General features: G+C 31.8%; 1 protein-coding gene across 1 annotated transcript in view; it reads left to right on the plus strand.

Annotated features, from left to right (window-relative positions):
• Nucleotides 1-16,447, plus strand: part of LOC149909019 (protein O-mannosyl-transferase Tmtc1-like) — an 86,145-nt gene that overhangs the window by 56,111 nt on the left and 13,587 nt on the right. The window contains exons 4-5 of the mRNA XM_090120598.1: nt 3,158-4,121; nt 12,256-12,370. Of these exons, the coding sequence (XP_089976724.1) occupies nt 3,158-4,121; nt 12,256-12,370 (1,079 nt within the window). The remainder of the gene's footprint in view (nt 1-3,157; nt 4,122-12,255; nt 12,371-16,447) is intronic.

Below are 16,447 nucleotides of genomic sequence, written 5' to 3' on the forward strand. Positions count from 1 at the left end.
AGTTAACTATAATTATTAAAAAAATAAAAGTATAATATATAAGAAATAAAGTTATTACTTATCTTTTACTTAGACTTATGTTGATGGAATTTCACGTATCCCGATGACTTTTTTATTGTGTCATCGAGATACGTGAAATTTCATCAACATAAACCCCCGTAAAAGATAAGTAATAACTTTATTACTTATATATTATACTTTTATTTTTTTAATAATTATAGTTAACTAATGTTTTAAGTGGGTTATTTCATATTTGTTACGCTTTTAGGTAGTTATGTGAATTTGATGATATGTTAGTTATTTTTTAAATGTGTCTGGCTAGATGTAAGAACCATGAAAACTGTCTGGCTCTTAAGGTAATGTCTTTTTATAGGTCCCCAAGTAACATATATAAAATTTAGCTTTTAAACTATAATGAAAGTTAGGTACTATTTTATACACCTTCACTACCTGTTTCCTGCCAAAGTAACCACAACCCAAACTTGATAGTCGCTGGTCGTTCTTATCTGTATAGGAGACATATACAGAGAAACTTTCAACTTTCCGAAAGAAAGGAAAGTCTGGCCGTCGTGGGCTCTTGATCTATTAATAATCAAGATAATATTTGGTCATTGGACTTCTATATACAGTGTGTTGCTCGGCTGACACAGTGCCTGCAATTGGGTCACCGAAACAAGGGACGCCCACTTTTACATATTACGTGGGAGCGATTTCTTCCTAGAATTGGTCTAAAAACATCGTTGATAAAAACTCTCATTACAATGTAGCTTTTATTCACCATACCTACTATTTAAAGACTTTTAAATAGCCACGAATTTAAAACACTGGGCAATTAGGCGTCTAACGAATTTAGAAGCGTTTTGTAAAGAAGATTAGTAAAATAACCAAGGTTCAAATATCACAGTTGATTTATATATATCAATGATATTATGTTTTGATCTTAAAAGTTTTTTGTTTGCTAATATTGTGAGTTAAATTCCTTCAAACAGCGTAATATGATTTTAACATTCTGCATAATAGTAGAATATATATAGCAACAGCAAGATTTCTATACCATTATAATATTTTAATGTGTAAGCTTGCTCTATTTCCATAGCGCCACTGTATAAGCATATCACTTGTACGATTTTAAGTTCATTTCCCTGGCGATCCCGCTTCGCCTTCATAAAATATTCAACAAAATATAGTGTCTTATGCTTAAAACCATATGGATATTCTATAAATATTTGTGTAGTTATATAAATAGCTAGTTAATTACTTAGTTGATGTTATTAAATCATTAATTTTCATATTAAAAAAATAAAAAAATATTTCATACGGTTAACAACACTTAATTTAGAGTCTAAATTTTAGACTCTACCTGCACATGTAGGTAACAATTCGTTGATTCTGTTTATGCTAAAACAATTCCCATGAATAATTTCCCTGGGGCTATTTTTTTCTCCTACGTCTTTCCCGTCAATAAGAACTCAATATTTTGTTTGTCTAAAAAGTTCGAAATTGGATTGGAATAACAAAATTAAAGTAGTAAGTAAAGTATCAACTAATTTATACTTCTTACAAATAATTAAATCCATTATTATTAAACGAGTTCATAAAATGCAACAACAAAGTATAATTTGTTACTTACTCTGAGTTGAATATCTAAAATAGCAAAGATTTAGCGCTACATAGTTGAAATCTTCCTGAATCGGATTAAATATTTCTCACAGCAACTCTCACCTCGTATAAATTCTAGCAGAAATCCTATACGGATACGTTCAGTGGCGGTTCCCGTGGGCCAGGTCGAATAGGGGACGTAGCACTTACCTTCATAAATCTTTTCCTCCGGCTTCCCGCAACTAACAAGCCGACACTCGGTACTTTCAACTCGTGTCGATACGAACCCCACGCAGTAAATAACAGGGAAAACTTTCATAATACCTCCCAAATAGATTAGAAAACGGGGCGTTTTAGAATATACTATATTAATTATTAATAGCGTTCCAAAGTGCTAGGTAATTTCTTGTAGTATTTTAATAATGATTAGTGACGTTCCAACGGCTTTATCCCTTCGTTTGGTTAATTTATTCTAATTGTTATATTCATTATTGAAAAAGTTTGGGAAATATAGATTGTGGGTTTATTGAGTTTTGGATTTTTATTGAATTGTTACAAATAGCCAATTTTATAATTTAGAAACAAATAAATTAGGACGCGGCCGTTTCTCATGGAGCAATTTTGTATAGATCTAAATACCAAAATACTTTTACAAAAGAAGTCAGTTAATGTCTCAACTTTCAAGAATCTTCTAAAAATGTTTTGTTAAGTTGCGGCTAATTTGATTGATATTAAGGAAATTTTGAAAGTGGTGATCAATCAATGTTCGCAAAGTTTATAAAATGCCCGTGTTGTGGATATTTAAAAATGAAAGTTGTGTCATTATCTGATAATATTATTAACAACATAATTGTGCTCTAAATTCATAATTTATAATGGTTATTGTATTTATTTTTACTTTTAACTTCTTATTAGATACTTATTACCTATACCAAACATTGCTCATAACATTAAAATTGATTTAAATCGCATAATAAAAACATAAATCCATGGACATGTTGGTTCAAATATGGTTTCGTTTATAATAAAGCACCTCTATCCGATATTTGAATATATTTTTCTTTTCCATGAATATCGGAACAAAGTAGATAGGTTATTGAGGTTAGGGATTTTGGCGAAACAACGAAGAACGGCGAAGCGATTATTCATCCATTCAAATCTTGGATGTTCCTTATAGCCTCTTTATTGTAACACACTGACAGACAAAAGGGAACATTTATGGAATCGATACATCATTTGTCTTTGTAAAGATATAAATGATAAAATAATTTCCAAAATAATATGATTTAATATCGCTTCGATAAAAACTAGGACATACGATACAAAACAATTCGACTGAAACTATCTTCAATTATTCTGAATTAATAATGAAATATTTGATTTGAAGGTACACAAGTTAAGTAGTGTACCATTACCATTTTAATCTAGGTATTAAAATAATTGTGTATTTCTATTTGTTCAACTTCATATTATTAATTAGTTCTTAAGTAGTAGTTATTGTGCTTTAATACGTAATTCATATAAAAATGAACACTAAAAGTATTTTCTTTTGTTACAGTATCGGTGGCGTAGCATCTGCGCTCTGGCCACGGGTGGACTCACATTATTATACTGGCGATTACGAATCGCCGGTGCTCCATCAGGATTCGCCGCCGCCGACAATCCAACATCGCGCGATGCTTCCTTTTTTACTAGATTTTACACCTTCACTTACCTTCCAGTTTTCAATTTTTTTCTCCTTTTATACCCATTTCAATTGAGTTTCGACTGGTCCATGGACGCCATTCCACGAATCACGTCCCTCTTCGATATCAGAAATATGTCATCGTTATTTTTCTACGCCGCAGTATCTAAAGTAACTTGGAAAATATTCACGAGTGAAATAAAGAGGCAACAAGAAAAGAAAGAAAAATTTTATAAAAAGCAGAATAAGAATAAGCAGAAATGGAATAATAACTGCAAACACTACAGTAGGGGACAAGACTGCAGAGAAAGAAAGAGCAACATGCCACATAAAGAAAACGCGTCGTCCAAAAGAGCTTTGTGTCCCTGCAATGGCTGTAAACACGCGCTCACGGAGGAGCACACAAACGTGTGTCGAGCCATTAACAACAATAATATTATGCATACCTCTTCATGTGTATGTCCGACTGTGTATGGCAAGACGAAGACTCAAAATCAAAATAAGTACCCGTATCGCAGTCCCCAAATAGCGATGCTATTATTCACGGCATTTATGGTGCTCCCATTCGTGCCAGCTAGTAATATTCTTTTCTACGTTGGCTTCGTAGTAGCTGAGCGTGTTTTGTATATTCCTAGTGTTGGTTTTTGCTTATTGCTCGGCCTGGGTGCGGGCGCTTTGACAAGAACTTGGCGGCGTAATGAATTGCGAAGCCGTATTTTTATGTTCACGTTGTTAGTGACTTTATGCGCCATGTGTGGCTCTACGCTACGAAGAAATTTAGATTGGCGTGACGAAGAAAGTTTATTTCGAAGCGCCTTACATATTAATCCGCCTAAAGGTGAGTTTTCACGTTTTTTACTTTTTTAATTTTAACTTTACAGTTGTAGCAACGTTATTTTGCAATCAATGACTTGATATTATATATTTTTACACTTTTATTAATTATATAACCAAAGCACGCCTTGTTATAAGCTAAATATTTAATGATTCTCTTTGACCTTGTTGAGAGCGCAGCGTTCATTTTGTACCTTCTTCAAAAGTTTAATCGAGACGCTCCCTTGTTACTGTTCTAAACGGAGACGTAATTAATTTGTTTGAGAGACAGCTACAAACTAGGTGTCGATGCTGCGTTAGTTCGTTAAAGTTAGAAAAGAGGTTGTCGGTGGCTACTCGGACCTGCTGAGTACTCGGGAGTTTATAATGTATTCACTGCTTCTACTCGCAGTCGGACTCTTGACCTTTCTAGGACGCTATTAAACATGCATGTATGGCGCTCCCGGGGGCCGCCTCCGGCTGTTCACATCGCAAACTTTAGTGCAAAGAGAAAAGTTTCGCCTGATAGTTCTATTTTACTTTAATTTCGGAACTTAAATTACGTCTTGGGAAGTATGTTCATTCATAAACAAACCTAATTTTAACTCTGCTTATTTAAATATTATGTACGGATGTTATGTGTTGATTAAACAATATCTACCTGTTGAATTATATGAATGTTGATTTACTAATATTATATACTTTTTTATGATAGACATAAAGAAATTGGAATAGTAAAGTTTATCGCAAGACTAAAAGCAATATTTCAAATACATTACGACACATGTGGATGGCTCTTCAATGTGTAACTATCTAAGTTCGCTGGGCTGTTAAAAGAATATGAGAGGGTTCGTAAAAAGGCTTTTCAAAGTTTTATTTTTGTATATTTGCAAGAATAACGAAACTTTCTCTTACAATAGGTGAATATAAAAGCAATTCTTCTTGGAAACATGCAAAATGTAATACAAAACTTGGCATTATTTACTATACCTACGTTGTACCAGTCTAGGCGTAGAGTTATATTTTAAGAGTTGTTTCTTCAAATTGTTCTATCGCCTGAAATACATTTTAGGAGGATCATAATTTTAACAAGGTATTTATTATTATAGAAATCAATTTAGTAGTCATTTATGTAACTTTGTAAAACGTATATTTACAATACCGATTTAATTCATTATTAAATTATATTAAGCTTTTTTATAACTGCATAAGGAATGAAACAATCAAATCTTATGAATTACTAACTTCAGCTAAAACAACATTGTTAGATAATAGAATTACATCAATGTGCATCCAAACATATGTATAGAATTCGTACGGAATACCAATAACCCATACGGGGCATAACATGGTATATTCTGTTATTCTGATCCAATTTCAGCCCTCATACGATGTTTAAGAATAATAAGTTGCTACATATTTTCATAACGCTGTAGAAATTACATTATACTCGCTAAAAGCTACTCACATTAAAATCTCTTTGTGGTATCATCTGAGCTCGCCTCTACTATCAGACTACATTACTCGCTTCGAAATCTAATATGGAATAGGAAATTAGTATTGCAATAAAAATGTCATATCTGTACCTTATAAAGGACTTGTAACTTGCTGCACAGCCTAAAATGTCATTTAAGTGGTTCCTTTTAGATATAGCAATATTGCTGAGCGAAATTTTAAATAAATTCTTATAGAAATTATTTAAATAAGATTCTAAAACAACTATTTTTAGTTTTGAATTAAGAATAAAAAAATCAATAACTCTACTTTGAACAAATATCAAATGTTTGCATTATTGATAACATCTTATGTAAACATGAATAACATTATGTAAACCTTGTGATGATAAGCCTCTATCTAAACTTTATACGCAGTCAATCATCGTTATGTCAATAGTTATTAAATTATACCCTGACATGATAGACTAGAGTAGATAATTTTTGAAACAAAAAAAAATCGCAGTCGGATGAAACCCATTAGAAAAGGAGGGGAATATGATAAAAATGTAAGGAAAAATAAATTACGGTCAATCCGAGTTCGGGAAGCGGGAGGGGGGAGCTTTTAAGAGAAAAAAATGGTTTCTCTCGATTTCCGACAAAACTACAAGTCCTATAGAAAAAAGTTCAATGGCAAAGTTGTAGGTAATTAAAAGTTCTACAACTTTTGTATTCACAATTTTTTCACATAACCTAAAAATTTAGGTGAAAAATTAAAAAAACCAAGTTTTTGGTCTTTTATTTCTATCTACTTCAAAATTTATTTTTTTTCTACGAAATTTGGTGGAAACTTACTTTATTATGTCCCAAATACACTGTAATTTATTTGATTGAAAATATTTATTTTTTCGCCTTATTTTGAATTAATACCAAAAAAACAACCTAATTTTCAATCGAAAAGTCACCCGTCAAAATATCAGCTTTTTTCAAAAACTTGGGGTGCCTTTTATTCATTAAAATCTCTACTTTTATATGATGTAAAAAAAATAAACACCACCATAGTAAATGTTCTCAGGAAATGCATAGAAACAGTCTGAAAATTAGCTTTTACCAAATCAGGCACACTTCTCGAACTACCTGAAATGTTTTTATCGACATCATTTTGCTTTTGAATATGCTGTAAAATATTAAACTTAGAACAGATAATTATCTTTCTTTTGAAATATTACCGAAAAGCCGATACAAGAGAAGATATAGAGTTCAAGAAGTGTGCCTGATTTAGTAAAAGCTCATTATCACACTGTTTGTATGCATTTCCTGAGAACATTTACTATAGTGGTGTTTATTTTTTTTACACCATATAAAAGTAGAGATTTCAATTAATAAAAGGCACCCCAAGTTTTTGAAAAAAGCTGATATTTTGACGGGTGACTTTTCGATTGAAAATTAGGTTGTTTTTTTGGTATTAATTCAAAATAAGGCGAAAAAATAAATATTTTCAATCAAATAAATTACAGTGTATTTGGGACATAATAAAATAAGTTTCCACCAAGTTTCGTAGAAAAAAAATAAATTTTGAAGTAGATAGAAATAAAAGACCAAAAACTTGGTTTCTTGAATTTTTCACCTAAATTTTTAGGTTATGTGAAAAAATTGTGAATACAAAAGTTGTAGAACTTTTAATTACCTACAACTTTGCCATTGAACTTTTTTCTATAGGACTTGTAGTTTTGTCGGAAATCGAGAGAAACCATTTTTTTCTCTTAAAAGCTCCCCCCTCCCGCTTCCCGAACTCAGATTGACCGTAATTTATTTTTCCTTACATTTTTATCATATTACCCTCCTTTTCTAATGGGTTTCATCCGACTGCGATTTTTTTTATCTTTTCATTATTTTCAAAGGCTTCTACCCCAGTCTATGACGATCCATTATAATTACATTTCAATTTAGGTAATTGCTAAGATAGCATTAGTTATGTTCAATACATAAAAGTTTGTATGCCGTTGAATAAATCATAAGACATCGACAGCTTTTCCAATAATTATGTTTCATAAGTTGTACGATAAGTGTGTTAATTTTTGGTGAAAGAAACATAGAACTATCGAAATTAGTTTTGTAAAGTTAATAAAGTTCGAAAAGTAGTTAAATTGGGAAAGAGAAATCGTGTATCGTGATAAAATTGGACATATTATAGTCGGTGGCATTTAAAATTCTAAATGTATTGGAATTATTTATGCCTCGGTGCTTTTAATCGTTTAAATTCAAATTGCTCTCCGGCTCTAAGATAAACGGGGTTGTATGAAAATTCTTTTAGCTTCCACTAAAGGCTAACTGAATCCAATTTATCTGAGCGGGTATTCGAAACAAGCCAATCACAGGCGTTCTCCCACTTACGATTTTGCTAGGACAAAATTGCGATCTAATCAGACGAGCCTCAGGCTCTATCGAGTACACCTTTTGCAGTGATAACAGAACCATTGAACAGGTAAATCTGTGATATTCGTATTTTACTAAGTCTGCTTAATTGGAAATTGGTATTCAATAGAATGGGAGTGACGATATTGTAAAGATTGATTTTACGATTACATAATTAAAACATTTTAATGAAGTTTACTAGATGATTAACATTTTTCTGTCGATGAAAATTATTAATATTGAATTTAGTGAAGTAAATCAAGCTTTCTCAGATATAAATAATAATAATTAAAATATTGACTCTATATTAAAACATAAATCGATTAGTCTTTCATGGCTCATATGTAAATTTATAATGCAAAAGCTGTGGCAATATTAAGATTACTAATTCCTTCCATAAGAACCTACTTCACTTTAAAGTCTTCAACCAAGTATAGCAGTCGCTTGTTGCACTGACGTTTTAATTTACAGCACATTTTTTACAATTTTTTACTTGATATTTCAGTATTATTCTGAATGAACTTCATCCCCAAGCCGTCCGTAGCATGTTAATAAACACTTATAATTGTATAAGAGGCGCTTCGTCACGTCGCCAGATGATACTTCAAAGAACCTACATCGTTTAAGGGCTTTCAAATCCACAATTAGCAAAAAAGTGCAAATATTTCTCACAAGCTTGCATTAACGTTTTTCATATGAAGTTTTCAAACGATATTTAAATATCGTGTGTGAATGAGCGGTATTAATTTGTACCTACAAATATAAATTTTGTTACAGCAAGTAACTAGGATTGTACAAAAATCAATTTAAAACGTTTCAATAGACGTTCCTTTCAATTAACCGAAATTGGATAATAGTTTTATTTTCAATAGGCCCCGAGTTACAAAAGGTAGAGTCACAAAAAGCGATTTATATTTAGTTCTTTTATGTTTTCTTTTACAAATCAATGTGTTTATTGGTTTTCTTTTTAAGAATTTTCGGTAATTAATAAAATATTCTTTGATTGAGTCAAATTGATAAACTTTTATTGAAAAATACCTTTTAAAGTTATTTACATGCTTTCACAATTTTAGTTAAATTTGTAAAATTGAACGGTTTCCCTTTACAAATTTAAGAAAACTTAAAGTATAAAATAAAATAAACGAATTCTTAAATATGTTTATCTTCTACGATACATAGAAAATCATATTAAAATCAGTGGCTAAAACTATCACATTATAAAATATGTAATAATAAAAACCATTTATTAATAAAAATTGTGTACATTCCAATATTACCTAAAAGCAACAATTTTTGCCATAAATCTAAATTATATTTCTACATTAAGCCACCATATAAATACTTAATCCGGTATTATTAGATTTAATCACATAGTTCAACTGTTCGACAACAAAGGCTCGAAAACTTGCGATATAGTAATGTGTTAAGTTGGAGATAATATCAGAAAAGAGCCTTATCAAATCCATCGCATGGCTCTCAGTGACTTTCTAAAGATTAACATTGTAACGGAGTAGGCTGTCACTAATACGCATGAAGACTTATTATATTACGTTATGAGGACATTAACTCTGGAAATTAAAATGTCTTATTGAAATATCAATGGAAATTAATAAATTTCTTACCTCAAAGTTCTATGTTCATAAGATTATGTATGTATGTCCATAATACAATAGAAAATATATCTACCTATAGCAATATTTATAGCTTTACATCGAATGTGAAATGAACAACTTTTAATTGTGTTATAAGATGTAACAAACAAAATATATTTGAAAGCGCCTAAGGGTATCAAGCGTCTCATGTTATAACGAATGAAAACGTATAGAAAATATAACATAGACCGAGATTTAAATTGCCATGAATATTTGGCGAATTCGAAGAAAGATAACATAAAACTTTAAATATCACATGTTTTCATCAAATAATACAATTCCGAGAAAAGACAAAAAAAGTAAAACGATGAACAGTAACATTAACGACGAAATGCTCAAGTTGATATACGTTTAAAATAAAGCTGCCGTACAATAGTAGGTACACATGTTACACTCCCACCTATTCTATGAAATTTATCTCACCAGAATATATTTTATGTCACAAGTTGACCTAAAAGTCGGTAGTTTTGTACTCAGTGACGTGATAAATGTGATGGCATCGAATCGGTGCGGCAATAAGCGCGTCTATTCAAGCCCTCAACCCGAGCGTGTGGTTTTCAGAGGTCGATAAACGTATGTGCAGATATAAACTTATCACGTAATTTAAACTATTGTTTTATACAAAACTTGAATAAGAAAATATCCGTTCATTTTATTATATTAAGGCACAAAGCTGAAGATAATAAATCCGCAGTTGCAGAGAAATTGAGAAGGATCGGTTTCTGGTTTGGGTATAGAGGAATATTGTTACCTTTGATATTGTTTTGATGTAGATCTTCCGAGGGTATTCCATTCATTGATCTTGTTGTTGTAGCTTTGTGCATAGCAAAACTTGAACAAAGTTTACATACTAAGAAAGTTCTCGATAATTCTAAAAGTATTCTTCATTTTCTGTAATGCAATATTTTTCTGATTTGAACGTTTCGCAATACACACGTAAGTCGATGTGATAGGTATTGTGCAATATCGTAATTTACACTATTTCACAATGTACATCGTAATACATACTTAAATTTATATTTTAAAGCGTTATTTATACCTATTATGTAATAGTTATTACTCATTGAAATTTCAGATGGACGTATATATTATAATAACCAACTATTTAACATGACCACTACTCGATGTCGACGGCATGTCATTTAAATAATTTATCGACTTAATGATATTCAGTCCCTAATAGTTTTCTTAATAGACGGTAGATTCGGGAATGTTCAGTGAATTTCGGGAGTAGAAGTTTAACGAAATCCTAGTTCATGAATAGGGATCAAGCGGAGATCGGTTTGGCGTTTGATATCAGATCATGGGAGCCATCAGATTAGCGCGCAGGCGGCCTCTATCCGATGTTTGTGTAATGAATTTGCATTGACGTCCTTATTAACTGGCTCGTGTTGGGGGTTTACGCTGCATTTTCATTCGCTTGTTTGTGGAAATTGATTCATTATAAACGTTGCCAGCTTTTCAGTGTTATGTGTATATTTAATCAGCGCGCTGTAATACGATATTTTACGGTTGAGGTAATGATTGTTTTCTCGTATCTTATAATTGGCTTCCAAATGCCGAATTTAATTTGAATACACATTTGATTTGCGCGTTATTTGATATATCTAAAATGGGAATAGTTTTTATGAAGCGTAGAACAATTACGTTCATTTTATAGGTATAATATCGCATGTAAGTTAACAACTTCAAATTATATATAACCTGAGGTGGCTTTATGGTAAAGTTAACAATCTTCCCACCGCATCTACATATTTAGACATACCTCTGTTTAACTACGCCCGGGTACTGCTTAACCATCACGCAGGTGCGTCTTTAATTAGTTTATATTTGATTAGGTAGTTAGCTATCTTCTCTACCATTACTAAGCAATGTGTACCTAACATTAGAACGAGTAATCAAATTCACATACTAATAAGATGTTGGTTATGTATTACATGGTTGATGATTTAATGAGATTTTCATTCAGCGTGGGTATTTAATAAAATAGATTTTCCTAAAGTATTGGTAATTTTTACACTAAAAATATTTTCACAACTGACTTAGGTATAATTCCATAGAATAATACAAACACTATAAGGCATGCAATATACAATGATTTTGTATAAAGTAAATTACCGATAAATGCAAAATTTGTAATAATAAATGCACCATAGACGTAAATTTATTTAATGTTCATGTTTACTGAAAAAATTACGTAATATTATAATTTGCTCGCTTTGACTCTGATCCAAAACCATTAATTGGCGTTCATTAGCAGGAAATTTGTTTGGTTTTAATCGTCTATTTGATATTTCCATTTCATGTCAATCATGAATGTGAAATGCAGTGCAAACTGCTGCCACGGAAGCAAGCTTTGTGGCTTGCAGAAAGTGCGCTACAATATCTATTATATTTAGAACTTTACTTTGAGGTTTATGCATACGTATTTTGTTTCGCAATAAATTCTGGTCTTAATTCAAAATGTATATCAAAATTTCAAATAGAATAATAAAATGAATAAAATAATCAAAATTGTATTAATAACTTTTTAATGCAAACAAGGCTACTTCTCAAATGGTTTTTGAGGCGTTGAATTTTTATATACATTTTCATTTACACTAGTGTTTAGAAATATGTAACTGTTAGCACATGAAAAAAAGTATCTCTTTTTGTTTAGCTTACGGGAATCTGGGCAGCGTTTTGTCTACACAGGGAAGAATTGCAGAGGCTGAGGCTGCGTTTGAAAGAGCACTGAAATATAGACCAAATATGGCCGATGTTCATTATAACTTGTGAGTACCATTTTTTGCATTATGTTCGAGGTAGTACGTACATTGTGACTTTTATTATCATACAAAAGTAAAATAAACAAGAATTTCTTGTAATCTTTTTTCTTTACATCCGTAGAAGCCTATCAATGTCTTTTGAAAGTCCTTTATTTCGTCTTTGAAAGGAAATCTTTTAAATACTGCGACCTATTATAAGTTGTATTACATTGGCTTCCTTATTCTGCAAAAAACTTCGACAATTTATAACTCCGTGGAACAAATAAAAGCAAAATTAAAAGAAATGAAAGGGTGTTTTGGTAAATTCAAAATATTGTAATTGAGATAACAAAAGTTTAATAATACATTCAAAAAGGTTTCTAAGTTCACTCCAAGGGAAGACGAAAATAATGTTCTTTGTACCTTCCTCGGGGGATTGAAAGGTAAAGGTTCGACCCTTATTAGGGACACCGAAAAATATCGTAAAACATAGATACTGTAATCTTTATTGAGATAAAATATGTATATACCTAATGTAAAAATTCGCAAGCACAGTGATGAGAGCAATTATAATTTAATAGGAGGGCGAATAGTACAAAAAAAATTGATAAAGTTTTACAATACCTATAACATAACTTAATATTATTTGATTTGCTAGATATACCAATACCTGTATAGATAGGTAGATCTAAACTTTGACAACATGATATTTGTACACGTTTTCATATGATGTGATAACATTTAGTATATAACGATTATATATAACGACTAAAAGTACATTTCGTAAATGGATTTTATTTAAATTTTTAAACAAAACAAAAAAGGAAATCGTAAAAGGGCATCAGCGCGTGTTTTCGTTGGCATCGGTGTAAAGAGAATTTTAAATTAACTTCCATAAGTAAACATGTACCATATGTAAGGTACCTATGAATGTAAGTACTTAAAATAACATACGCCATTAGAATTCGAGTTTAATCCGATTACAAGTAAAATAAAAATTATTTTAAACCATTCATTTGTTTTGTTTGCGAAATAAACGTTAAAACAAATTTGAACAATATAATAATAGATCGGCATTTCTACATTGCGACACAAAATCAATAGGCACACAACACAGGCTGTCCCATTAATTCACTGAAGCTTCGAATACTTGAATTAATCGGGTACGCTCCTCTCGACTCCACCACCTAAGCGTCGGGTTTCCGTGCAGTTTCACAAATTAACGTCAAGCCATACAGCATAATTACTGAAAGCTCGGCCTAAACTTTTTCTTTCACAATAATTTGGGTTCCCTTTGATGCCGACTCGAGTCGAAAATTGAATTGTAAGATCTCTTCAGGTCAAAGGAGAAATATTTTGTTTTAGCGTTTTATTATTTATTATGTAGGGGCACAATTGGCGTTTATTGGTCGATGAAGGAATGATATTTGTTAGCTTTTTCCATTATTCTTTCTTGGTATATTCTGAACGAGGTTAAGAAAATGAAAATGTTTTGGCTGAGCGACTAAATATGCCATCTTGCGTCTTATTTAAAATGTTAATATTATGCCGCTACGTAGAAGCTCGCGTCTGACATGGATGTGGGTAGATTGACAATTTAGGCCACATTAGTCAGCGTGATTTATTGTATGCTAGCGCTCACCGCATGTTATGTATGCGAAATGTATATTTTAATAGAGTTTCAGAAAAGCGTTTATTTAATATGGGTTTGGAAAATCCTTTACTAAATTACGTTTACATGAAATCACGAAACCGCTATTAAACATTTGTATTATTTTGTGACAACTGTTTAAATGTGATGTTTAGTAAATATGCTAATCGAGAATTACAATTTATTGAAAAGAAAAGAAAATTGTATTAGATTTTATGACTCTGTAAGTCTACAATCATTAAAACTATGCCTATAATTAACTTATGTCTACACTACACAAATAAACTAGACTTGATCATATCATCGCGATGTGTTGTAGGTGTAGAATTATAAGAGGTATTATTTCATCGTTAAAACATCTTTGAGAGATTACTATATTTTGAATACACAAAAGACCATAAATATCCTCCATAAAGTAGAATCGTTAGCGAGAGATCATTTTTAACGACTGAATTACAAATGCAATACTATTGTATTATGTAGATATTTGTTTAAAATAAACAAGTGCATGATAACAAATTCATGACGACACAGCACTCTATTTCGTCGATCTTATTACGTACTGTTGTAATAAATTTGCGCCTTCAATAATCTGTGGTCACTTTTTATGTAATGGCAACATTTTGTTTTGTACTTCCTCTTCTCTGCGGACATTGCTCGTGTAACACGTATATTTTTCATCTTAATAAAGTTTTTCTTGTAAAACGTGCACTTGGGTTTTTATTGACTATACCAACAAGATAACAACACGTACAAATAATATTGTATCAGCCACAGACTTAGCTTATTTGATATTCAGTTCTCGCACAAACCTAACAAATAGATGGGTGTAAGTAATGCCGATATACATGTATCAAACTCAAACTCAAACATTTATTTATTCAATTAGACTACTTTTAGTAGCACTTTCGAATCGTCATTACATATGTATTTTTAACATTTACCACCGATTCGGAAAGCAGTATCTATGGAGAAGAACCGGCAAGAAACTCCATAGTTGCTCTTTTGAAATCATATTGTCAATATTACATAATCTGTAACTTAAATCTAACTACATAATATATCATAATATGCCAAAGAACTGTCCTGTGGTTCTTACGCGACAACCCTCCATGGATTTTCATCTTCCATATATTCCTTAATGCTATAATAGGCTCTCTGAACTAATATATTTTTTACATAAGTTTTAAATTTAGCACTACCAAACTCTTTAATATTATGAGGAATTCTATTGTAAAAGCGTATACCTTGACCCATAAATGAATTTTTAACTTTAGCTAATCGGAAAAATGGCATTTCAATTCTATTTCTGTTCCTTGTGCCATAACAGTGTCTATCTCCTACTCTTGTGTGTACGTCGGCATTTTTGTGTACATGCAAAATATTATTAAATATATACTGTGATGGTACAGTAAGGATACCAGTATTCTTAAAGAGATCTCTTAGTGAGTCCCGAGCACGTAAATTATATATAGAGCGAATGGCTCTTTTCTGTAAGATAAATATAGTTTCTATATCTGCTGCCCTGCCCCATAGTAGAATTCCATAGGACATAATACTATGAAAGTAGCTGAAATAAACCAATCTAGCTGTATCTTCATCGGTGAGATGCCTTACCTTTCGGACTGCATATGCTGCTGAACTGAGCTTACCTGCAGCGGTGTTGACATGGGCTCCCCACTGTAGTTTCTCGTCCAATGTTAACCCAAGAAATACAGTCGATTCTGTAGGGTGTAATACCTCCCCGTTCAAGGTAATATTTCTGCTCAACTTTTTAACGTTAGGTAGTAAAAATTCAACACAAGTTGTTTTTTTGGCATTTAATAATAAATTATTAGCAGTAAACCAGTCGGATATGTGTAAAAGAGTACTGTTCACTTCGTCAACATTTGGGTCATGCCTATCCACATTGAATATTAATGAGGTATCATCTGCAAACAGAACTATTTCACACCTATCCTGTAAATAATAAGGTAGATCATTGATATATACCAAGAACAAGAAGGGTCCTAAAATAGATCCTTGTGGAACACCAATGTTAATTGACGCACCGCTAGAACGTTCTCCATTAACAACTACAGTTTGTATCCTATCATGCAGGTATGAGGCTATGAGGTTCTGAGCTTGTCCTTTAATCCCATAGTGATTAAGTTTACGCAATAATGTACAATGTTCAACGCAGTCAAATGCCTTGGAGAGGTCACAAAATATCCCCAAAGCATTTTTTGAGTTTTCCCATGCCTTATATATATGTGTTAGTAGTGCAACTCCAGCATCTGTGGTTGAGCGCCCCTTTGTGAAACCAAACTGTTTGGTGTGCAGCAAATTATTAGAAGCAAAGTGACTAGTCAATTGGTTTAATATTAACTTTTTGAATACCTTACTTAATGTTGGTAAAATCGAGATAGGTCTATAGTTGTTACAGTCTTCTTGATCGCCTTTCTTAAATAGAG

The sequence above is a fragment of the Colias eurytheme genome, chromosome 4 (genome assembly GCF_061535395.1).
Source record: "Colias eurytheme isolate Ceu_HAF_F1 chromosome 4, ilColEury1 Martin Lab GWU primary, whole genome shotgun sequence".
Taxonomy (NCBI): Eukaryota; Metazoa; Arthropoda; class Insecta; order Lepidoptera; family Pieridae; genus Colias; species Colias eurytheme.